This window comes from Mastigoproctus giganteus, chromosome 3, assembly GCF_048544385.1.
Source record: "Mastigoproctus giganteus isolate SK-2022 chromosome 3, ASM4854438v1, whole genome shotgun sequence".
In the NCBI taxonomy this organism is placed as follows: domain Eukaryota; kingdom Metazoa; phylum Arthropoda; class Arachnida; order Uropygi; family Thelyphonidae; genus Mastigoproctus; species Mastigoproctus giganteus.
Genome location: NC_143577.1, coordinates 246,685,058 through 246,712,206, shown reverse-complemented (window position 1 = coordinate 246,712,206; position 27,149 = coordinate 246,685,058). Strand labels below are relative to the sequence as shown.

The window sequence follows — 27,149 nt, the reverse complement described above, 5'->3', positions numbered from 1 at the left end:
GTACACCACTGGTATTCATTTCTGATAAAAATTTATCCATAGAAAGAGTTTTTTAAAATTTTCTTTGTGGGTTTTCTTTTTTTTGCATCAGATAGGTTCTTTTTGTTTATTCCTTATTATTTTTATTTTTGGAAATTTATTATTTCTTATTTTCTGATAGTAAAAAAAATTGAAATTAAATAATATAAACTTTAATATAATTGTAATATATGATTATATTACAGTAACTGATTTGATTTGTATGAGAAATATTTACGCAGTAATCTGCTCTACTGTCTCTTCGTGAATGGAATATACTTGAGGTTGTGGCTACGTATGAGGTTGTGGCTATTCCAATACTTTAGAAAAGTTAAATTACTGTCCACCCAGGTTTCATCTAAGAAAACTAGATTCTTCCCAGAATCGTGGTAATGCGTAATTGCTCATAAATTCAATCGGGCCTTTGTTTAACGAACTTCTTTATAGTAAATTTTTCTATTTAGCGAATTTTTTTGAATTCTCTTTAGTCATTACAGTTAAAATAATTTCCATAGAATGAAGAAAATTTCCATACAATGAATGGATTATGAGAGACAACTGGATATGCATTGTTTGCACCTCTGGTCTTTAGGCAAGTTAGGCAATTAGAAAGTGCAAATTAAGGGTTAAATGGGATTACCGTTCCACAATGTAGTGGTGCTTGCTTCATCTTCAAGTTACATACTAGTACGAGTCATATGTACTGTTAGTCAGGTGCCTCTTTACCTCATCCTTCTGCAAAATGGTTTGGTCCAATTGCCAAGGCACCAAAATATGTTCCACTCGCCAACTCACAGTACTGTGCAGGTTGCGACTTGTAATGTACTGCGTTAGTGCACATGTACCTTCCATCTCATTCTAGGTGATATGATATCAAATTCAGAACAAAGCGAACAGTTTTAAATGTGACTGCATTATTGTGGGTTTTTGTTGCATTAAAACTGGGTTTAAATAATAAAAATAGGCAAAAATTACTTTATTTTAACATCTGATTATAAAATAAGTAAATTTATTTTATATTGAATATTGAATTTTTTTGTATAATTAAAGTATTATATTAAGAAACAACCATTTTTTTATATTTAAGAAAAAAATATCATTGGAATTCAGGCCTCCTACATTCCTTGCCTGCCCGAACCTAAGTACAGCACTTGTGTCCAGTTAATGTTTTGTAGTATTTTTAATTTGCTTATTATTTTTATTACTATCTATGTCTACATGTCTTATAACCAACCAAAGCAATTTAATGTAACTTTAAGAAGCAGCACCCCCATATATCAGAGTCATGAGCCACCACTGTTCCAGGAGCAAGCACAGCTTGGCATATCTGAGAGAATATCTGTGACACCCTCAAGGACCAAACAATGCTGAATGCCAAACAATCATAACAATGCTGAGTGTTATGAAGAAGGATATATAGCTAGATGAGAATGTGAAAACTGAGTCTGCTATTCTTTCTGATCAGCCTTTCTTGACAGCCAAATCTGTACAGTAGGACCACTATTGTTATAAATAAAACGTTAAAACTTTGGATCAACATTTCTGAAGAGGGCAAAGTCTATAACAGTATCTTTTTTAAATATTCATAATCAGTAGCCATCCAACAAGTAATTATGATTTCCTTCTGTGTTTTTTTTTTTTTTTTTAAGACCTTTTTTTTTTTTTTTTTTTAAGACAAAAAAAAAAAAACACCTTTATTTTCTGCCAGTTTTGGCAGAAAAATCTCCCTTTCTCCAGCTTACAGTTATTATTATTATCACCTATACGATACAAGGAATCTTGAGGGTTATGCTGCACCCTGGGTGTGCCAAGTACATACTCACCAGATGAGAGCCCCTGGGGCTAATTTACCCGATCTATAGTTTTTTGAAAGTCCAAAGTTGCTATGAATATAGCTTCAGTTTCAGTTGTATAATAAAATCAATTGTTTGTTAAAGACACTATTGTCTAATTATAAACAAAAAAATTACTACCAAAAAAGTAAGATAAAAACTTCATTAAGTTCATTATAAGTGAAGTTACTTAAGTAATTAATACTAAAATTAATATACATTTGAACTGTACTAATTACACTAAAGGGGAGTATGAATTAGTGTTAATATCTGTAAACTTAATCAGATATACATATCTGATTAAGTTTACAGTATCGTTTTGAAAAAATTGGAAATGTTCATTTGAGTAAAGGGCTGTTATTGTATTTCTGTTTCTTTATTTATCCCAGAGCATACAAATATTTTTTGAATTCCTAGTTAGAATTATCAGATTGAATAAGATCAAAGAATTATTTGCCTTTATGTAATTTTTTCTTAATTTCTTTATTTATTTATTATTTTTTTTCACTTTCCATTTCAGATACATTAAAGATCTGCCTCTCTCCTATCGAAATGCTTTCACTATTTTATCTTTTAGCTGTGTTCTAACATCATCCAAATTAATATCTTTTTTTATCACTGCTGTGCAACACATTTTGAAATTCTTCATCATTGATTGCATCAAAATAAATAAGAACATCATTTAATTTCTTTTTCCCTGGTCTTTCTACTTTTTCTACTTTACTTTGCTCTTCATATCAGCTTGCAGCTTAATGTAAAAGAAATCTGTGGGTCACATGAGGGCTGTGTTGCTGGGAGGTAAGAAAAATCACTTGATATTGCCATCATTGTGTGATAAAAAATTGATTGGAAGCATGAGCAGGAGCATTATCTAACAGTTTATTGTTAAATGACAATTTTTATATGACAATGTATTTGTTTTCTTTCACAATCGCTTTTACAAATAGATTTATTGTAGATGAGAAAAGAAGGCAATCTGAATTATAAGAACTTCTGAATTAGTGAGTAAAAACTTACTAATTCAGAAGCTCACTAATATTGAATCATATCAGTTAGATATCATTTACAGATCTGTTAGGATTTTGTTACTTGCATTTTTCTTGATATTTCAGATTTTATGGGTGCAATTTAACTTTTGGACACCATTTTATTTATAACATTTTTTTCATTTGAATCCAACTAATCAGCTAATAGCAAGTGCCTTTAACTTCATGATGAATAAATAATTTACAAAATTGTATACATCCTGCATTCAGTTTTTGTTCCTGGGAATGTTTCATGTTTTTTTAGTTGTTAGAGACTAAATTCTAGCCATGAAGGCCAAAAGGCTGGCCTTCAAAGTCCAATTAAATGTTGTTTGCAACAGAATCATGGAAAAAAACAATTCTGCTGTATTTCTAGAACTTGCCATCATGATAGCCATTATAAAAACTATACATGAAGTCAATAAAGTGGCTGAATTTGAACTCCTGGTTAGGACAACTAATGCTGTTATAATGGAGCTAACAGAAACGTGGTGCCACCCAGAAATTAGTGATGATGAGTACCACTACAGAGGGGCTTAGAGGGGAACAGGTATCCTGTGTGTTATCAGACACTCAGCCTAAAACACTGATGGATCCAATATCTCTCTATTACAGAAGATTTAGGAGAAGTCCGGTTGGCCTGCCTCCCTAAAATCCACTCATGCACACCTTCTCGATGGTAAGCCCTGTTACGTCACTTAGGTGGCAATGAACGTGTAGAGTGGTTCTCTTCAAGACCGCCTGGTCAGCGTGAAGAGGAAAAGACCAAACCCTCCGGCAATGAGAGCACAACAATACAAATGACCCTCAGTCCCCAGCAGCTTTCACTCTCCCTCTTACGGCAGCGAGAGGATCAGAGTGGAAGCAGAGGGTGCTAAGAATCTCTGGGTACGACTAGGCTGCCATGCACGGAAATTGAACTTGGCCTGTTATAACGTACGATCACTCATCGGTGAAGACAGGATATTAGAGCTGGAAAAGGAATTAGAAAATGTGAATTGGAATATCATCGGTTTGGCTGAAACAAGAAGAAGAAATGAATCACTTATAAGTTTATCAAGTGGAAATCTGTTGTACACCAATGGAAACAGTGAAAGGAGTGAAGGTGGAGTTGGGTTTCTGGTCCATAAAGATTTTAAAAACAACATTTTGGAATTCAAAAGTACATCACCAAGGGTGCCAAGACTAATACTCAAGATTTCTAAGAGGTACAAGCTAAAGATTATAATGATTTATGCATCAACATCGAGCCATGATGATGAAGAGGTTGAAGAAATGTACTCTGAAATTGAGAGTCTTCTAGATGAGCAGAAAACCCACTACACTATTATTATGGGGGACTTCAATGCTAAGGTTGGAAAAAGGCAAAACAGCGCAGAAAGAGGAACTATAGGAAATTTAGGAATTGGTGAAAGAAATAAAAGAGGTGAAAGACTTGTGGAATTTGCAGAATCTCAAGGAATGTCAGTAATGAACACCTTTTTCAAGAAAAGGGTGAACAGAAAGTGGACATGGAAGAGTCCAAATGGATTAACAACTAATGAAATCGACTTCATACTCACTAACAGAAGATATATTGTGAATGATGTTACCGTCCTGAATAAGGTAAATGTTGGAAGTGATCACAGAATGGTAAGATGTACACTTGATGTAGGAAAGGAAAGGAAAAAACTGACTCGAGTAAATAATACAAAGGTCTTTGAAATAACAGAGGAGGAGAAAAAGCAGTATGTACTGGAACTTAAGAACAAGTTTGAGCTTCTGCAGACTGCTCAGGACCAAGATATCGACGAGGAATATTACAACTTTCTGAAAGTGATAAAGCCCAAGAAACCTATAGGGAAGCAGAAATCCAAAGAAGAAAAAATTAGTCAAGAAACACTTGTCATGATGAACCAAAAACGACAAATGAAGAGCAAGAAAAACACTGACAGGGAGAAAATTGAGTATACTGAGTTATGCAAAGCCATTAGAAAGAGACTCAGAGAGGACATAAGAAGATTTAACACAAGAAAAGTAGAACAAACATTAAGGGAAAACAAAGGATTTAAATCAGCAGCCATGAGCAGTAATACAGAAAGACAAATGATACTGAAACTGAAGAATAGTGATGGTGTACTTATAAACAGCAGAGAAGGCATAATTCAAATAGCAGAAGACTACTATAGAGAATTATACAAGGAGCGAGGGAATGATACCAGCAGTGGGGAAGATGGATTGCAAAGTAGCAACACATACAACATACCCGATATTCTTCCTGATGAGGTAGAACATGCATTGAAGAAAATGAAGAATCAGAAAGCCCCGGGGGAAGATGAAATTACTGTAGAGTTGTTAAAATTGGGAGGAAGAGACACAACACAAAAACTGGCAAGGCTCTTCACAAAGTGCATTAGAAAAGGTGTGATGCCTAAGCAGTGGAATAATGCAATCATAGTTTTGCTGCATAAGAAAGGAGATAAATCAGAAATTGGAAATTATAGACCAATTAGTTTGTTATCCCATATCTACAAGTTGTTCACAAGGGTCATTACTAACAGATTACAAAGAATACTTGATGAGAATCAACCGAATGAGCAAGCTGGCTTTAGGACAGGATTCTCAACTATGGATCACTTCACGTAATATCACAGCTAATGGAGAAAGCAAATGAATATAAAACACCATTATGCCTGGCATTTGTGGATTCTGAAAAGGCATTTGACTCCATACAGCATAAGGCAATGTTTCGGGCACTGGAAAGACAAGGCATAGATACTCCATATATTATGATTTTGAAGAAAATATATGAGAGTGCTACATCCTTTATTAGACTAGACAAAGACAGTAGCAAATTTAAAATCGAGAAAGGAGTTCGACAAGGAGACACAATATCTCCGAAGCTGTTTACTGCTGCCCTTGAGGAAGCTTTCAGAAGATTAGACTGGTCGCAGAAAGGAGTCAATGTGAACGGAGAGTACCTAAACCATTTACGATTTGCAGATGACATTGTGGTCATAAGCCACGATCCCAAAGAATTAGAGGAAATTCTTAATCAGTTATGCACAGTTAGTAAGGATTTTGGACTAAAGATGAATATGGCTAAAACAAAAGTAATGATGAACAAGTATGCCACGGAAAGGGAAATAATGATTGAAGAAGCAGTAATTGAAAAGGTGGAGTCATATACTTATCTGGCGCCTCCGTAGCCAGGTGGGAAGGAGCAGCAGTAGCACACGCTTCTTGATTAAACCGGGGTTCGAGCCCGTCACCACCAAATATGGAGGATGCGGAAAGGTCATTCAGGGAATGACCACCGCATATCCCGGAGCAATATGGCCTTAGTTGCTAATGCTCCTAAAAAAAAAAAAACCAAATAACAAATAACAAAATATACTTATCTGGGACAAGTTATTAGCTGTAATAATGATAAATGGCTGGAACTCAAGAGAAGAATAAATTTTGGATGGATAGCATTCAGGAAATATAGTCACATACTGAAGAGCAATATCCCAGTTTGTCTGAAATGTAAAATAATGAATCAATGTATACTCCCCACCATTAGACCGGGGTTCGAGCCCGTCACTTCCAAATACGGAAGATGCGGAAAGGTCAGGGAATGACCACCGCATATCCCGGAGCAATATGGCCTTAGTTGCTAATGCTCCTAAAAACCAAATAACAAACTCCCCACCATGACTTATGGAAGTGAAACTTGGGCACTCACCAAAAGAATGGAAGAGAAGCTAAGAACTACACAGCAAAGAATGGAACGAATTATATTGGGAATCAGACTGTTAGATAAGAAGAGAAACACATGGATTAGGCAGCAAACTCAAGTAAAGGACATGCTTATCAAAACTAAAGAACTAAAATGGTCTTGGGCAGGACATATAGCTCGAAGACATGATGACAGATGGACTAAGAAAATAACAGAATGGTACCCAAGAGGAGCTAGAAGAAAACCTGGAAGACAAAGGTGGAGATGGATAGATGAAATTCATGAGTTTTTGAGTAGTAAATGGATGGCCAGTGCTCAAACAGAAGGAACTGGAAAGTTGCTGGAGAGGCCTTCATCCTGCAGTGGATTGAAAATGGCTGATGATGATGATGATGATATCAAAGGCAGATATTGTGGGGATTTCAGAGACGTGGTGTCACACAGATATAAGAAATGCAGAACTGGAATTTGGGGAGTACAATGTGTACAGAAAGGATAGACAGGATAGGAAGGGAGGAGGGGTTATGCTATTAATTAAGAAACACATAAAATCCAAGGAAGTGAAGCCAGTCGACATCGCTGGACAGTGCAGTGTCGAGTCAGTTTGGTGTGACATAAGCATTGGGAGATCAAAATTGAGAGTAGGAGTGTGCTATAGGCCTAATGACTCTGATGAGTATAATAAGAAACTGTTCGGAGAAATAGAGTGGGCCAGTAAATCAGAGAGTCTTATAATGGGGGATTTTAATTTCCCAGATATTGACTGGAATTTGGGGGCTGGTCACTCACACAGTAGCAAGGCTTTTGTGGATTTATTGGATGATTGTTTTCTACATCAGCATGTTCGGGAGGCAACTAGAGGGAGTAATACTCTTGATTTGATTATCAGTAGTGATTCTTCATGCATTCAGAATCTGCAGATAAATGAACCACTTGGTGGCAGTGATCACAGTGTGCTGAAGTGGGAGTTACTCAAAGAGGTAACTACCATTAGGGGTAAAGGGAAGGGGTATTGCTTTCGTAAAGGCGACTACAATGGACTGAGACAGTATTTAAATTCTATACAGTGGGATCAACTGATGATATTGCCAACAGCAAATTCAAAATGGGAAGCATTCAAAGAACTTATCGTGGAAGCTACTAGGCTTTACATACCAACTAAGAAATATTGTTCAAGGTTTAGGCCTAAATGGTTGTCAGATGAACTAATGAGGCATATGGCAGAGAAGAAAAATGCATGGGATACATACAAATTAACACGTGACACGGATGCCTATGATAGATACAAGTTGATCTGTAACCAAGTTACAAAGGAGGTTAGGCAGGCGAAGGCAGATTACGAGAGATCCTTGGCAAGGGATGCGAAGAAAAACAGCAAAGAGTTCTTTACTTATGTAAACTCTAGAAGGAAGGGGATGAATCAGATTGGTCCACTTGAGATCGATGGGTCAACTGTTGATGACCCTGCTCGGGTAGCTAACAAACTAAATGAATATTTTGCATCGACATTCACACATGAGGAGTTATTCAGCGAGGGGAATGCCAGAGGTGTATTCAACTCTAGCAGTAAGCTAGAGAATCTTGTAATAACTGAGAGCAAAGTGGAGGAGAAATTGTTGAAGATAAACACAAGAAAGGCACCTGGGGTGGATGGGATCTATCCAGTTATATTAAAGGAGGCAGCAAAGGAGGTAAGCAAACCCTTAGCCATAATTATGAGAGCTTCCTTGGACTCAGGGGAGGTACCCATTGACTGGAGATGTGCAAATGTGACCCCAATTCACAAAGGGGGATCAAAGGCTGACACAAGTAATTATAGACCTGTGAGTTTAACTTCTGTTCCCGGAAAATTAATGGAGGCACTGGTGAAAGAAGCACTGCAGGATCATCTAGACAAGACTTCAGTTATAGCTAGGACACAGCATGGTTTTGTTAAAGGGAAGTCTTGCCTGACCAATTTGATTGGATACTATGATGCAGTCACAAAAGAACTGGATGCAGGGAATAACTTTGATATTATATACTTGGATCTTAGAAAGGCTTTTGATACTGTTGCACATGGAAGACTGCTGCACAAATTGGAGCAGTGTGGCATTGGAGGCAAGTTGCTGCTATGGATAAAGGGGTGGTTGAGGGGGAGAAGACAGAGAGTGGTAATCAATGGACACTGCTCATCGTGGACTAATGTTATTAGTGGAGTCCCTCAGGGTTCAGTATTGGGGCCTTTATTGTTTTCTGTATTTATAAATGATATTGATGATGGTATATCAGGCTTAATGTCCAAGTTTGCAGACGATACAAAGGTTGGCAGGGTTGTCAAGGACACTACTGACACTATGCTGCTGCAACAGGATTTGGAAAGGTTGAGCAGATGGGCTTCGAGGTGGCAAATGAAGTTTAACATTGACAAATGTAAAGTACTACATATGGGAAACAGCAACCCCAGAGCAACGTATCAACTCTGTGGTACTACACTGACAGTGGTAGAGAATGAAAGGGACCTGGGGGTGGTGGTGCAGGCAGATATGAAGTTCTCTGAGCAGTGCAGACGAGCTGCAAGAGTAGCTCATGGTGTATTGTCAATGATATATAGAAATTTTTCTAGCAGGGATAAGGAGGTGATTATTCCCTTGTATAAGGCAATGGTCAGGCCACACCTAGAGTACTGTATACAGGCCTGGAGGCCTCATTTCAGGAAGGATGTAGAGCTGCTGGAACGAGTACAGAGAAGGGCAACTAGATTGGTGAATGGGACAAAGGGGTTCTCTTACGAAGAAAGGCTTAAGTTTTGCAAATTACAGTGTCTGGAAACTAGGCACCAGCGGGGTGATCTGATAGAGGTGTACAAAGCCTTGAATGGTTTGAGCATGCTCAATGCTGATGGGATTCTTCCTCTAGCTCAGAAAAATCACCTGAGAGGGCATAAATTCAAATTGAGGAAAGACAGATGTAGGATAGATGTGCGGAAATTTGCCTTTAGCCAGCGGGTGGTTGGTGGGTGGAACAGACTTCCATCCCTTGTCGTGGAAGTTGATAGCCTAAATAAGTTTAAGGCTCAGCTGGACAGGTATTTCGAACGAACAGAGGGGTGAAGTGGAAGTGGTTATTTTTATTTATTTATGTTACTTTTTTTTTTTTTTTTTTTTGGCTGATGCTGCATAAGCTTGCTTTCTTGCATCAAATGCCTCTACTAATGCTAATGCTAAAATGCTAATGATGATGTATAAGGTATTTAGGGACGATCAGGAAGATAGGAGGGTCGTGATTCTTATCAAAAGCAGCCTGAGTGAGAAAAGAGCTTTTGCTGTGTGGTTATGATGTGTACCACACAGAATCTGTATGGTGTGAGTTAGTCAAAAGCAAAGGAACAATGAGAGTGGGAGTAAACTACAGACCAGAAAATTGTAAAGAATGTGATGAGAGTCTTTACATGCAGATGGAATGGGCAAGAAAGTGTGAATGTTATGGGTGACTTTAACTGCCCCAGGTTGATTGGAATAAGTATTAGGGAAACTCACCATGGGGAAAATCTTTTTTAAATAAACCAGATGATTATTATTTTTATCAGCATGCTAGAAAAAGTACTAGGGATGAAAATATTCTTGACCTCATCATTAATAATGATTCAGATGTCATCAAAAGAACTTAAATTGTTGTCAGGAACCATTGTCAGGAAGTGATCATGCAATCGTCACCTGGAAGATGAAGAAAGTTGTAGCAGTTAAAGGTAAAGGCATGGGTTTTAACTTCAGAAGAGAGTACTTTGACAGTTAGCATTCGCATTAGCAGAGATATATAATGCAAGAACGCAAGCTTATGCAGCATCAGCCAAAAAAAGAAAAAAGAAAAAAAGAAACTCTCCCATTTCACCCCTCTGTTCGTTCCAAATACAAATCTTCAGCAACAAATGATGGAAGTCTGTTCTACCAACCAACTACCCGCTGGCTAAAGGCAAACTTCCACACATCTGTCCTACAACTGTCTTTCCTAAATTTGAATTTATGCCCTCTCAGGTGATTATTCTGAGCTAGAGGAAGTATCCCATTCCCATCAGCGTTGAGCATGCTCAAACCATTCAAGGCTTTATACACCTCAATCAGATCACCTCGCAGGTGCCTAGTTTCCAGACACTGTAAAATGCAAAACTTAAGCCTTTCTTCATAAGAGCAACCCTTCGTTCCATTCACTAATCTTGTTGCCCTTTTCTGTACTCGTTCCAACGTTCTAGTTTAAGGTGCTATATGGCATCTGTGAACTGGGTGGCTTGTCTAGGAATGGACTTTGAATTATGGAATACTTTTAAAGCAAAAATCACAGGAGCTATGAACGCATACATACCTTTAAGAAAATATTGCAGGAGGAGGAGGATGCCAAGATGGATGGCTGCAGAGCTGGCTGGTCAAATAAAGCAGAAAAAAAATAGCATAGGACAGTTACAGAGTGAGATGAAAAGTACTGAAGCCTACAACAGGTACAAGTTGATCTGTAATAGTACCATAAATAGGTCAGGGAGGTCGAGGCTGCATATGAGAAAGCATTGGCTATGAGAGCAAAGAATGGAGACAAAGAATTTTTCATGTTTCCTGAGTGTGAGAAAGTCTTAGACAACCCAGCCTACATTGCGGATGCCGATCGGGCTAGCCGGGTGGGTAAAGTGCCTGCCTGGCAACCCAAAGGTCGCGGGTTCGATTCCCGCCTTGGGCTTGGATCAAAGTACTGCAAAAAACTTGGGAGGTGCATTATGGCCACAGAAGCCTATGCACCAACAACTACCAAAAAAAAAAAAAAACATTGCGGATGAATTGAACAGGTACTTTGTATTTGTTTTTACTGAAGAAAGATCCTTTATGCTGAGAAGAGGCTGTGCAAGTGAGGCCAAGCCATATGAAATTAATGATGTCATAATTACAGATGATGGTTTATTAAAAAACTTTTGAACCTAAAGGCAAGTAAGTCTCCCAGAGTTGATGGCATATACCCTGTAGTTTTGATGGAGAGTGCAAGGGAGTGTGCCTTGAACCATCGGGGTTAATTATGAGGACATCTTTTGACTCGGAGACGATCCCTCTGGATTGCAGAAGTGCCAATATATCGCCAATACACAAAGGTGGTGCTTAGAGTGAAGTTAGTAACTACAGACCGGTTAGTCTGACTTCAGTGGTAGGAAAAATCTTAGAGACAGTGATTAAGAGTGCAATCCAGGTACATTTAGATAGATATGGCATTCTGAAGGGCACATAACGTAGCTTTGTTAAGGATAATTAATTAATGTTCTTGTTTATACTCCGGCACGACCACCAGGTTAGTGGAGTTTACGATAAATCAATCAATACAAATGTTAATCGTATTTAGCAGTCATGGGCTTGAACCCGGTCCACTCAAAGAGCATGTGCTACTGCACTCACGCTCCTGACCACTCGGATACGTCAGGCCTCGCAAATCATACTTAACTAACTTAGTGGGCTATTTTGACACAATTACTCAATAATTTTGTTTGGATTTTAGCAAAGCATTTGACTTGGTCCCTCACGATAGGTTACTGTATAAGCTTGAACAGGTTGGGATTACAGGTAGGATTCTAAGATAGATTGTTGAGTGGTTGCAGGGCAGAAGGCAGAGGATTGTGATTAATGGATATTCTTCAGTTTCGTGTAATGTTAAGAGTTGGGTCCCTCAAGGATCGGTGAATCGGTTCTTGGACCACTGTTTTTTCTCATTTTTATAAATGACATTGACGAAAGGATAGAAGGCATGATGTGAAAATTTGCAGATGAAAAAGATTGACAGAGTCATTAATGATTAGTACCAAGCAGCACTCCTTCAGGATGACTTGAACAGACTTCAAGGATGGCCAGAGAAGTGGCAGCTAAGCTTTAATGCTGCTAAATGCAAGGTCTTACACTTGGGGAATAGCAACACACAAATAAATTATACACTTGGTGGGGTTGAATTAAAAACAGTGGAGGAGGAAATGGATTTGGGAGTTACAATATGGGCAGATATGAAGTTTTCTGAACAGTGTAGGCAGCTAGGAAAGCTTATGGTGTCCTATCAGTGATTGATCAAACACTATCCTGTAGAAATAGGGAGGTTATAATCTCACTGTATAAGGCAATTGTAACAGCACATTTGGAATACTATGTTCAGGTATGGAGATTGCATCTGAAAAAAAGATGTCGAGTTTCTTGAAAGGTTCCAAAAAGAGGCAACTCAGTGGTGAGATTGGCAGAAAGATGACTGTATGAGGAAAGACTCGTTACGTGCACTACAGATCTTGGCAACTACTCACCTCAGAGGTGACCTGACAGGTTTATAAGGCTCTGAGAGAGATAATTAAAATGAATGTAGGTGGAATTCTCACTCTTCTAAACAATTCTGGAACTAGAGGTAATAAATTCAAATTACAGGGTTGAGGTTTAGATTAGGTTTTAGGAAGTTTTCTTTTAGCCAGTGAGTTGTTGACATCTGGAACGAGTTGCTGTTGCAGGCTGTTGAGGCTGACTGACAGGTTGAAAAAATTCAAAGGTCAACTGTATACTTACCTGTGTGAGGAGGGAAGCATATAATTTGTGTTTTCTTATCTACTTGGGTTTTTTTTTTTTTTTTTTTTGCCAGTGCAGCAAAAGCCTATAACTTCCTCGCACTATATGGTGAATACTTTTACTATTATTAATTCAATAATTATCAATGCTTATTAGAAGTTTTTAATCAAAGGGCCAAGTTTCTTATGCTTACTGGAATAACTTTAAACAATATAATCTTACAGGCTGAATTGAATCAATAATTATAGGATCTTGTGAACAGTGATAGTGTTTGCTGTATTGTGGCTCTAACGGTATTGTGCATAGTGAGAAAATAAGCAGTATATTTGTGACTTAATGAAGAGGTGACACTATATTTCCATATCAAAAAAAGTTTATTTTTGCACAGTTGTGAAGCAAATAAAACGTGCTTCTAGTGCAATTACCTGCTAAGCAGATATTTGCAAGCTAATTTTTGGATCATCTAACCAGGGGGGGGGTGAAACCTCAACTTTTGGCATATTGATGGAATCGCAAGTATATGATTCAGATGTGTAGCCTTTAACAGATTTGTTTAGCAAGTTTATTGTACTAGATTTGTCAGTTGTATGAAAATTATAAACTTTTCCATGCAGAAAAGTGTCAATATGCCAAAAGTTGAGGGTGAAACCTCAACTTTTGGCATATTGATGGAATCGAAAGTATATGATTCATTGATGTGTAGCCTTTAACAGATTTGTTTAACAAGTTTATTGTACTAGATTTGTCAGTTGCATGAAAATGATAAACTTTTCCATGCAGAAAAGTGTCATCCTTTCATTTATAGTTCAAACTTATTAATATTCCACATAATGCCCTTTACTCAGTGTGATTTACTATATCAATGATTTTTAAACATAGAAGCAGGGGTATATATTTACTACATGGCCTCTTAAAAGTTGATCTGTACTTTGAAGTTAACAGAGGAGTTAGAATTTTCAATTTTTATAATACTTAAGGAGTTGGAATATGTGAATGGAAGTTTGTTTATTTAATACCATTTTTAGTTATTCACTGAAATAATATTTCTGTTGTAGCGCCAATTTGTGGATTGTGTCAAAAAAGCCCTTGTTCCCCATGGTACAAGCAAGCAATTGAGTGAAGCTGCAGCAGTAACATGTGTAAAACTCTGTAAAACTTCCACATATATTAATATATTAGAAAGTAATAATGTAGTTTTTGCCCTTGTACAGGCAGTTATCAATGATTTAAAGGTTAGTTATTAAACTCTCTTTTCAATTTTTCTTATTCATTATGACATTTTGTTACTTTACTTATTAAAATATTCTAGTTTATTTTGATTTATTTTTCAAATTATTGTAATAATTTCTGATAACATAGGTTTAAGTGAAGAAGGAAACAAAAATAAGTGAACTTTGGTAGAAGCTGCAAAAGAGGCATGTGGTGGGTGGGGGTGGCAGAAAAATTTATTTTTGTCAAATAAAACTAATAAATCCTTGCTGGAACATAAGTTCAAGAGGACTAAGATATGTGTAAATGAAGATAAATAAAAATATTGTGAAAGTTTCAGGAAAAATATTGAAAACAGATATCAAGAAGGGAGCAAAAATGTTTTGCCATTTGGTAAAAAAATCTTATAGTGGTGGGGAGACTAACTGAGGTAATTAAAAATGGCAAGGGTTAAGTTAAAATAGAAGAGAGGTATTTTATGTATGGAGAAATATTTGATAGTTTGCTAAAAAAGAGATGAAAACATCACCGAAGAAGAGGAAACGTTTGAAATGGAGGAAATTTGTATACTTTCTCTATTATTAAGATAGGAAATTGGAAATATCAGTTTTGGAAAGGTAGCAGATGTAGATGAAATTAGATGTTAAATTCTGAACTTTTACCTTAGCTTGTTATTATTGATGACATTACAAAGCAACACTAATGTGCCATAAAATCCTAAATCAACCATCACAAAGCAATTTATAAGTCAGAAGTTTATAAGGCAATTGTAAGATTGCCTTATGTGAGAATTTAGAATACTGTGTTCAAGTATGGAGACCTTATCTGAAAGAAGACACTGAGCTTCTTGAAAGGGAGCAAATATGAGCAACTTGAATGGTGAGATCGGCAGAAGGACGACCATATGAGGAAAGACTCCAATTATGTGGAATACAGAGCTAGGCAACCAGACACCTCAGAAGTGATCTGATTTGGGTTTATAAGGCTCTGAGAGGGATTAGTAAAATGAATGAAGGTGGATTTCTCACTGTTAGAAGGAATTCCAGAACTAGGGGTCATAAATTCAAATTACAGTTGTTGAAGTTTAGATTAAATTGCAGGAAGTTGTCTTTCAGCCAGCGAGTCATTGATTGCTGGAACAATCAGTGCCGTCACAGCAGTTGAGGTTAACAGTTTGAATAAATTCGAAGGTCAACTGGATAGTTACCTGTGTGAGGAGGGAAACATATAGTTTGTATTTTCTTTCTACTCCCCCCCCCCCTGTTTTTTTTGCCAGTGCAACAAAAGCCTGTGGCTTCCTTGCACTATATGGCAAATACTATTACTATACTATTAAACAAGATTGAAGCAAGGCGTTAATTGTACCAATATATAAAATGGATGCAGTAGTTAAGATACATTTGTAAAAAATGGAAACGGACAGTTACAAGGAGTATGGATGAAAATTTAAGGAAAATGTTAGATAAATGTTTTGTATAAGGCATCATGTTTTTTGGAGACATGGGTACTAAAGAAGGGAGGGTATGTTATAAATGTTATCCTTTTTTTAAAGACAATGCTATCATTAATACAAAGGCCAGATTTCAAAAAATGTATTTTTTGTAATGTCTATTTTAAAGAATTTTGGGTTGTAGAGTGCTGCATTGTATGGAATTTACTGTGCCTAGAAATCTGCTTTTTCAAATTTTTAGGGCGGTGGATGGGGGAAAAACTTTTGTTTATGTTACTTATTCTCGGCAGATACTACCACCCAGATGGCACCACTTCGAAGCTGATTGGTTTTTCATTGGTGCCATCTGGGTGGTGATATCTGCCAAGAATAAGTAACAAGTCTCATTCCCTGCACCTCAAAATAACTTTCATTAGAAAAAAGAAGTTTCTCCAGTCTTTTCTAGCTTTTATACCTCTTAGCCTAGTTCAAAAAAAAAAAAAAAAGTCTTTTTCTTCATAGCTTCAGTGAAAGGTTGCTTTTTGTTTGGCTTCTGAGCACTTCACCCAACCTCTAAAAGTCTGCAGAAAACTGTTGAATCATGTATTTTTGCATAAATTCCAGCCATATCCTTTTCTAAGTAAGAACTGGTCATAAGAGGATCTGGTCTGCTTCTTCTGATTATACTGGGATTAAGTTTTTGGAATTGTTTATCTTGTCTGTCTGCATTGGCCTCTTCTGTGAGGTGAAATTGAATCTGTCTCATGTTTCAGTTTGATTGTTTTTGTCCCAAACTAATAAACAAACAGTTCTCGAACTAACTTTAGAGTGGTCTCAAACTAACTTTATACTTTTCCGCTGCCTCCCTCCGAGTAAGAGGGAGATAGCAGAAAAGTATTCTTGTAAGAATGCAATCCTTGGCTGTTTTTTAGGAAGCAAATTCATTTTTGCAATCATGTTTGAATACTAAAACTAAAGCACTTCTCAGGATTTCTATTTAAAAGCACAACTCTTTGCACAGATCATTAAATTCTTCCTTAAAACACACTTGTAATGTCAAACAGTTCTGTAAAGGAACAAATGAAAATTCAGTTATAAATAGCTATTAACAAGTTGATAAAAGACAGTATAACAAAATTCCCATTTTGATTTAATATTAATTTGTACAAAATTGTTGCTATAAAGATGAAGGAAGAGTAAAGTTCCTTGATAGACTGGATAAGATCATCCATGCTTCAACAGAATCGTTTCTTCTGTATTTTTGTGTAACTGACAGTATATTAAGTATATAAAAACCACCAGGTGTATGAGCTGGTAATTTTTCCACAATACTTTTTGTCATCATGAATATTGTTTTTTTTTTCTATGATTTCTTTTCACTGGATATATTGATTAAAATACTTTTGATGCCAATATTTATATTTCTTCATATGCTCAGAAGTTGATGACTCATTCATTCCTTTTGAAAGCCAGTAACTAACCTAGTGAATTTCTTGTAGTGTTTGTTAAGCTTGTGCCATAGTAATGCACATCTTCATTTTCTTTTACTTTGTTTAAATATTTTTGTGCTGAAACAGGCAGTTGTATATTCTTGCATTTACCATCAGCTTAAAGATAAAGAACAAAAAAGGGTGCAGTGTCGAATAATTACAAAATTCTGGGTGGGGTGGTGGTGTTGAATTATTTTTAGCACATGCATATAGTGTATTGGCATAAAAAGTTTGCAAAGCACTAACATACTGTTTAAATTCCATTTTTATCACCAATGTTGTGAGCCTGGTTTCATCATGTTGGGAACCTTATTGTTCATATTTACTTAATTGTTTTAATTTTTAACTTAAACGAAAAAAAGCATTGGAATTTTTTTTCAGGTAGCAAAAGTGATGCTCTCTTTGGAACAACACATTTCTCCTATCTGCTGTTATTATCAAAATGATAATAATGTAGCATTTTTACCATTAGGACTGTCATCATCAATAGATGAGAGTAAAGAATGAAGAAAAGTAAAGTTTCTTGCCTAGTTCAGTCCTTGAAAACAATAATATCAAGGTTTGAATAAGTTGAATGCACTGTTCATAATAAACAGACAAGTCTATTCCTCAATGCAGTCAGAAATTATTGGTGAGATTAGTTCAAATGTAAATGAATCAAGTTCATTCAATGGCCAAGATTTTGATACTGGCTGCACCTTTATAAGTTGAAAACAGTTGCTTACCATTAGCATTAGTAGAGGCATATGATGCAAGAAAGCAAGCTTATGCAGCATCAGCCAAAAAAAAAAAACATTCCATTTCACCCCTCCATTCAATCCAAATGTCTGTCCAGCTTAGCCTTAAATTTATTTAGGCAATCAACTTCCACAACAAAGGATGGAAGTCTGTTCCACCAATCAACTACCCCTTGACTCAAAGAAAATTTCTGCACATCTATTCTACAACTGCCTTTCCTCAATTTGAATCTGTGCCCCATCAGGTTCTTAATCTGAGCAAGAGGAAGAATCCTATCAGCATTTAGCTTGCTCAAGCCATTCAAGGTCTTATACACCTCAATCAGATCACTTACCTATTATTTCATACCTATTAAGAAATATTGTTCAAGGTTTAGGCCTAAACGGTTATCTAATGAACTAATGAGACTCGTAATAGAGAAGAAAAATGCATGGGATGCATATAAATTATCAAGCGACTCAGAAGACTATGGCAGATATAAGATAGTCTGGATAGATCCCATCCACCCCAGGTGGATGGGATCTATCCAGTTATATTAAAGGAGGCGGCAAAGCAACTAAGCAAACCCTTAGCCATAATTATGAGAGCGTCCTTGGACTCAGGGGAGGTTCCCATGGACTGGAGATGTGCAAATGTATCCCGAATTCACAAAGGGGGATCGAAGGGTGACACGAGTAATTACAGACTAGTTAGTTTAACTTCTGTTCCGGGTAAAATAATGGAGTCACTGGCTAAAGATGCATTGCAGGATCATCTAGACAAGACTGCAGCAATAATTCATACACAGCATGGGTTTGTTAAGGGAAAGTCTTGTCTGACAAATTTGATAGGATATTATGATGTGGCTACAAAGGAACTGGATGCAAAAAATAATTTGGATTTCAGGAAAGCTTTTGACACTGCGCATGGAAGACTATTGTATAAATTGGAGCAGAATGGTATTAAGGGTAAGTTGCTACAATAGATAAAAGGATGGTTAAGTGGGAGAAGACAGAGGGTGGTAATCAATGGGTGCTGCTCTTTGTGGACTAATGTTATTAGTGGAGTCCCACAGGGTTCCGTCTTAGGTCCACTGTTGTTTTGTATATTTATCAATGATATTGATGAAGGTATATCAGGCTTAATGTCGAAGTTTGCAGATGATACAAAGGTTGGCAGGGTTGTTAATGACAGTGATGGCAGTGTGCTACTGCAGCAGGATCTAGATAATTTGGGCAGATGGGCTAAGAAGTGGCAACTGAAGTTTAACCTTGACAAATGCAAAGTACTGCATATCGGTAGCAGTAACCTCAGAGAAACATACCAACTGTGTGGTACTACACTTAAGGTGGTAGAAAATGAAAAAGACCTGGGAGTAATTGTGCAGTCAGATGTGAAGTTTTCTGAGCAATTCAGACAGGCTGCCAAGGCAGGTCATGGGGTTATGTCATTAAATATAAAGGAATTTTGTTAGCAGGGAAAAGGAGGTGATTATCTCTCTGTATAAGGCAATGGTCAGGCCACGCCTTGAGTACTGCGTACAGGTCTGGAGGCCTCATTGAGCGTGTACAGAGAAGGGCAACAAGATTGGTGAGGGGAATGAAGGGATCCTCTTACCAAGAGAGGCTGAAGTTCTGAAAATTGCAGTGGCTGGAGACTAGGCACCTGTGCGGTGATCTGATTGAGGTATATAAGGCCTTGAATGGGTTGAGCACACTGAATTCTGATGGGATCCTTCCACTTGTTCAGATTACGAACCTAAGGGGGCATAAATTCAAATTAAGAAAAGACAGATGTAGAATAGATGTGCGGAAATTTGCCTTTAGCCAGCGGGTGGTTAATTGCTGGAACAAACTTCCATCTGTTGTTGTGGAAGTTAATAGGTTGAATAAATTTAAGGAGGAACTGGACAGGCATTTGGAGGCAATGGTGCGTTTTTTTTTTTTTTTTTTGTGGCTGATGCTGCATAAGCTCATACATACACTTGCTTTCTTGCATCACATGCCACTACTACTACTTTGCAGGTGCCTACTCTCCAGGTGCTGCAACTCTACATCCTTCCTAAAATGAGGCCTCCAGACCTGTACACAGTACTCTAGGTTTGGCTCGACCATTACCTTGTATAATGGGATAATCACCTCCCTGTTCCTGCTAGCAAAATTCCTATATATCATTGACAAGATTCCATGTCCTACCCCGGCAGCACATCTGCACTGCTCAGTGAACTTCTTATTTGACTGCACAGTTACTCCCCGGTCTTTTTCACTTTCCACTTCCCTGAGTGTAGTACCACACAGTTGGTACATTTCTCTTGGGTTATTGCTACCCATATGCAGTACTTTGCATTTGTCAATGTTAAACTTCAGTTGCCACTTCTCAGCCCATTTGCCCAACTCCAACTTATCTAGATCCAGTTGGAGTAGCATACTGTCGTTAACAACCCTTCCAACCTTTGTATCATTTGCAAACTTGAACATTAAACCTGATATACCTTCAATCATTATCATTGATAAATATACAAAACAACAATGGGCCCAACACCGAACCCTGGGAAACTCCCCTAATAACATTTGACCACGAAGAGCAGTGTCCGTTGATTATCGCTCTCTGTTGTCTCCCACTCAACCATCTGTTTATCTATTGTAGCAAAACCATCTGTTTATCTATTGTAGCAACTTACCTCTAATGCCATACCTCTCCAATTTTGTACAGCAGTCTTCCATGTGCAACAGTATCAAAAGCTTTCCTGAAATCCAAGTGTATGATATCAAAATTATTTTTAGCATTCAGTTCTTTTGTGACCACATCATAATATCGAATCAGATTGGTCAGACAAGAACTCCATTTAACAAAGCCATTCTGTGTCTTAACTATTACTGCAGTCTTGTCAAGATGATCCTGCAGTGATTCTTTAACCAGTGATTCCATTATTTTCCCCAGAACACAAGTTATCTAACAGGTCTATAGTTACTTGTGTCACCTTTTGAACTCCCTTTGTGAATCGGTGATATATTTGCACAGCTCCAGTCCATGGGGAACTCCCCTGAGTACAAGGAAACTCTCATAATTATGGCTAAAGGTTTGCTTACTTCCTTTGCTGCCTCCTTTAATATAACTCGATAGATCCCATTCACCCCAGGTACCTTCCTTATGTTTAACTTCAATAATTTCTCCTACACTTTGCTCTCAGTTATTACAAAATCACTTGGTTCTCTGTTAGTCTGTTAAACTTCTAGCACTCCCCTCATTGAATAACTCCTGATGTGTGAATGTAGATGCAAAATACTCATTCAGTTTATCAGCTACGTGAGTGTGATCATGAATGATCAACCCATCTATGTTAATTGGTCCAATCTGATTCATTCCTTTCCTTCTAGAGTTTACATAAGTAAAGAACTCTTTGCTGTTTTTCTTTGCATCTTTTGTCAAACATTTCTCATAATCTGCCTTTTTCTGCCTAACCTCCTTTGTGACTGGATTACCGACTAGTTTATATCTGCCATAGACTTCTGTGTCACCTGATACTTTATATGCATCCCACACATTTTTATTCTCTGCCATGAGCCTCATTAATCTGTCTGACATCCATCTAGGCCTAAACCTTGAACAGTATTTCATAGTTGGAATTAAAACCTTATAGCCTCCAAAATTAAGTCCTTTGGCTTCTCATTTAGAAATTAATGTTGGTAACATCATTGGTTGATCCCACTGCACAGAATTTAAAAACTGTCTGAGATCCCTGTAGTCACCTTTCTGAAAGCAAAAGCTCTTCCCTTTAGCCTTGATGGTAGTTACATCTTTAAGTAATTCCCACATCAGTACATTGTGATCACTGTTACTCAGTAGTTCCTTTATCCGAGTGACAGTGAGTGACACTCAGTAGTTCCTTTATCTGCAAATTCTTAATGCATGAAAAATAACTGCTGATAATCAGTTATATTACTCCCTCTGGTTGCCTCTTGAACATGTTGCTGTTGAAAACAGTCATCCAATAAATCCACAAAAGTCCTGCTAGTGTGCGAGTGATCAAACCACAAGTTCCAGTCAATGTCTGGAAAATTAAAATCCCTTATTATAATTATACATTCTGATTTACTGGCCTGATTTACTCATTATACTTATCGGTTGATTATGTCTATAACACACACACACACACACACACCTACTCTAATTTTTCCTTTCCCAAACAAACTCAACATGGCATTGCCAACCAACATCAATTGGATGCACTTCGTTAGATTTTGTGTTTCTTAACTAACGGCATAACCCCTTCTCCCTTCCTGTCCTGTCTATCCTTTCTGTACACATTGTACTCCCCAAATTCCAATTCTGCACTGCTTATGTCTGTGTGACACGATGTCTCTGATATCCCAGCAGAATCTGCCTTTGATGTCTTGATTAGCATTTCAAGCTCATCAAATTTATTAACTGTACTCCTAGCAAATCTAGCTTCTCTCCAGTCTACAAATTTGTCTGAATTTTAAACACCTGTGTATCATCCAACATGTTGAATAATTAACAACATGAATATGATTAACAATTGTTTTATTGTCTTATGTCTCTGTGAAGTCCACTTTTAATACACTTTTTTATTTACAACCCATTATATGATGAAAAGGTATATGGAGTTGTTTCTTCACATACAAAATACCACTCTATATTATTGGAGTGATTCTTTTTTTATATGAAATTGCTTTTGGACACTTTCATTTCTCTATTCATGAACAGAGGAATATATAGGTGTATGGTGAAACAGCAGTGTTGGACAAGTGATCTTTCAACAGGATGGGGTCTCTCTACATATCCATTAGAGAATTACTACATTATTATTAAGGATGAATGAGATGCTGGTTAGGTTAGAGCTTTTGAAAACAAAGTGGCTACCTTACAGTTCCTACTCAAACCATGCTAATTACAGGTTGTCGGTTTATCTAAAAAGCTATGAACCCCAAGCAGTAAAAAAAAAAAAAAAAAAAAAAAAAAAGTCGTGGTTTTATCTAAAAGACTATATGTATAGACATATCCAAAGATGTCATATGCTAAAGAAGGCAGCCCATATAGAGATAATGACTGTTCCATATGATCATTTCTCTTTGTTTCATTATAAGACTGTTCCGTTATTTGAATTGGAGCTTTACATGATTCAGTGAGATAGCATTTTGAACAATATTTGTAGACAGTAAGTTGAGGAATCACCATTTTTTTTTTTTTTAAATGTAGATTATACACCAGCATATTTTTATGTCTAGTAAATTTGACCACCCTATACATTTTGTGAGTGTATGGATACTGGGAAAAGCTATGATAGTTTCTTGTGATTTATAAGTCCTACTACAGCAGTTTTGTTTGGCAGAATCCTACTATCTGGACCTGTTTGGCATTTATATGTACTAAAAACATACTAATAACAGAGTCTAGCTTTATTGCTGATATCAAGCACTGTGGCAGCAGTAGTGGTTTGTGACCTTGAACCACTATTATGAAATAGAGTTCTGCTTTCTTTATTGATTATGGTTATTTGTTTCTCAGGAAATTTTAAGACAACTGTCATGCTGTAATTGCCATAGTGGCAATATTATCTCACTGCTCTTCAAAAATTGAGTAACTACCAAAAATTATGTAGTATTTACAGCATTGCATAATCTTTTGGCAATTATACACTTTAATATTAGTAGTTATCTGCATTATTAGATTTAAAAAAAATCTGAAATAGATTTCCATAATTTTATATTATAGTTTACAGTCTCAATATTGTCATATGTATGAGGTTCTATTTACAAGGGCTTTCAATGATCACAATTTTTCATGGACAATCACACTGCTTGATATTTCTATCTCAGTTGTGTAATTTAAGACCAAACCAAGCTGAATTACATAGCAACTGCAGAGTTGACTTGTGCAGATGGTATGGCCTTCGTGGTTGGTCTAGTTGATGCCTGTCAGTTTCGCCTACGTAGCAATGGATGTGACATGCGAGGAACAGTATGCTACTCTAAAATTTTTTTCTGTCTCCATAAAACCAGCTGAAGCATATGAAATGTTAAAAGAGGCTTCCAACCGCACACCTTGCAGGTGGTTTTGAATGTTTAAAAATGGATGTATTCAATCACAAAATTCAGCAGTCCTGGAGCTCCAACCATGCCTGTCACCACAGAAACCATAAACACTGCTTCTGTAATCATGGAAGAGGATCACTATATAACAGTAAGGCAACTGGCAGAGATGTTGAGAATATCAGTAGGAAGCATGCACTGTATTCTCCATTTGCATATGGCACATGTTTGTGCAGTCTGGGTTCCAAGACTGCTCACACCAGAGCATCAGCAAGTATGGAAGTTTGTCAGGACCTTGCTACATCATCACCAATACTGAAATAAAGCAAAAGTTGTGGCTTCTGCAGAAGCCACAACTAAGTCTTGAAAGTTTTCTTTTAAGGTTTGAAAGATGTGTCATATTCAATATTGCACCTCTACATTTTGCACATTTCTTAATGGTCATTCTCAAAGAACCTTTTCATAAAAAAAAAACAAAAAAAAACACACACACAGACCCAGATATGAGTGGCACAAGTCTCATATCTAAAACTTGTTAGTTTTAAATGGCCCACTATGCATAAGGTTTGGATATTTATTTTTGATATTTACATCCAGCCAGTTGTACCATGGCTGCAACTGCAATTGGTAACTTTGTTATTTATTAACAGATGACAGAGCTGCAATGGCTCAATACGTTCTACAACATTAGTTAAGAAAAGGAGGAATTGCCTGTGTGAGCATTGTAGAACACTTGCTGATACTCTCCGTTGTTGAATTAACTATGCAAATAAATTACATGAATTCGTCACACTCTTAGACAGAATAAATGATCTAATGCACCACGAAATCAGTGTCCCACGGACTCCAACCCCAAAATTACATTGAATCGCCAACCCAAATCTTTGAGTGCAAGAAGACAATAAGTCCATACTTTAAAAATAATTGAAATGCTTTGAAACCAATTTAAACAATGAGTCCATCCTTTAAACACTTTAAAAACAAATGTAAAATCATAAAAAAACATTAAGGAATTAAAAGAATTTTGCTACTTTTGTTAATTCCTTAATGTTTCCGTGGTTCTTAATGTTTTTTATGTTTTTAAAGTGTTTAAAGGGTGGACTCATTGTTTAAATTAGTTTCAAAGCATTTAAATTGTTTTTAAAGTATGGACTTATTGTCTTCTCTCACCGAAAGATTTGGATTGGTGATTCAATGGGGTCGGGTTTGGGGTCCACGGAACACCGATTTCGTGGTGCATTGGATCATTTATTCTGTCTAAGAGTGTGATCAATTCATATAAATTATTATTATTATTTTTTTTTATGAGAACCGCAAACACGAGATGTATTATTTGCATAGTTAATTCAACGATGGAGAGAGTATCAGCACAAAAGTGTTCTATAGGACATTATAGAGGTAATTACACCTTTTCTTAACTATTTGTTATTTATAGAAAAATCAATTTCAATTAATCATATTTTGGTTAATGGGTCTTCTAGGAAATGCATCTGGGGAATTAGTAAGGGCTCATATGTCAACACTATTGTTGGGCATGGAAAAAAACTTATTTAGCCATTTTAATCATGTCTATAATGTAAATAACATAACAAACATAAATAATTTATGCTTATTTTCTGAAATTTTTGCTTATCTCATTTGCATAAATTTTTTTAATAATTCATAAAAGAATAATAAGAAATGAAAAATGGAGTGTATTAGTAGTTGTGAATCTTACAAAGTAACACGTATTACAATTTATATGTTTCTGCCTCTTAGGTACTTTTATTCAACCCGAGCAAGCCATTTTGTCGAAGTCCTTCTACTATTAGCCAGGATGTTGATCTAATGATTGATTGTTTTGTTTCATGCTTTCGTATTAATCCTCACAATAACGAAGCCCTTAAAGTGTGTCTCAATTTAAATTCTCCTTCTACCTATCATTTTGTTTTGGTAAGCTCACTATATCGCATTATCACTCAACCACGTCTTGTTTGGTGGCCTCAGATTGATATTGTATATAACAAAGCACCTGAGCTACGGTTAATGTTCACAGAAACCCTAACAAAAGTCACACAAGGATGTATTGGTCATAATCCAGTCCGAATGATTCAGGTAATTTATTAACAGATTTTAAAAATGTTTTTGTCATAAAATTTTTTTTATATTTATATATATATCTATATTTCTTAGACTATTAACCTTATGTGGGAATTAATTTTATAGACAAAAATCTCCAAGTTAAAACTTATACAGTAGAACGTCAGTTATCGGGGAATAATTTGTGAAAGGCTGTTCTTTCTTCTTTTTTTTATTAATTGTAGTACAGTAAGCTCCGGTTATAGTGATCACGTTTGCAAATTGAATTTTGATTATAATAAGCGAAAGATCAAGTTTACTACCTGTTTATAACAGATTATTCAAACGAAAAGCCCAATAAACCGAAAACTGCAAATTGTTTTTATTGTTTTATGGTTGTGACCTCTAGAATTCTGTGACCTTCAGAAATGTGCTTTAGAAAAATTTCTCACAGACTACTCGGTTTTCTCAAAAACCATGAGTGAATTTCAGATTAGTTTAGCTCCAGATTCAGTAAGAATAATAACAGCCCAAAACCGTGTGATTCATTATTTTTCTCAATTTTTTACAGTAAAATGTGAACGAAAAGAAAACGCATAGTTTAGCATTGCAACAAAAAATGGAAATTATTAATAGAATTAGAAGAGGTGAAAATTTAGCAAATCTCTCCAAAGAGTTTACAGTGGAAACTTCAACAATTTACAACATCAAGAAAAATTCCAATGCTATAACAGAATTTGTGTCGATAGTGATGGAGTATCTAGCAGGAAAAAGGCGATGTCGAAACCTGAAAATGCAGCTTTATTTTTTTGTTTTCGTCAGAGCAAAGTTTAGGTGAACCAGCGTCTGGCCCATTGTGTGAAAAAGCATTGGATTTAATCAAAAATTAAGAGGTAATGAGGATTTTAAGACAAGCACAGGTTTCCTGAAAATCTTTAAACTGAGACACTGTATATGTGAACTTTGATATTCAAGGCAAGAAACTTTCTGCAGACGAATCGGCAGCAGCATCCTTGAAAGGTAAGTTTACTTCAGTTATAGCAAATTAAGAGAAAGAAAACATTTATAATGATTAT

The 27,149-nt window shown here is 36.5% G+C and overlaps 1 protein-coding gene across 1 annotated transcript in view; it reads left to right on the top strand.

Moving 5' to 3' along the window:
- Positions 1-27,149, top strand: part of Nf1 (neurofibromin 1) — a 1,111,953-nt gene that overhangs the window by 222,861 nt on the left and 861,943 nt on the right. Inside the window, exons 11-12 of the mRNA XM_090369763.1 lie at positions 14,173-14,349; positions 25,774-26,109. Coding sequence (XP_090225889.1) covers positions 14,173-14,349; positions 25,774-26,109 — 513 coding nt within the window. The remainder of the gene's footprint in view (positions 1-14,172; positions 14,350-25,773; positions 26,110-27,149) is intronic.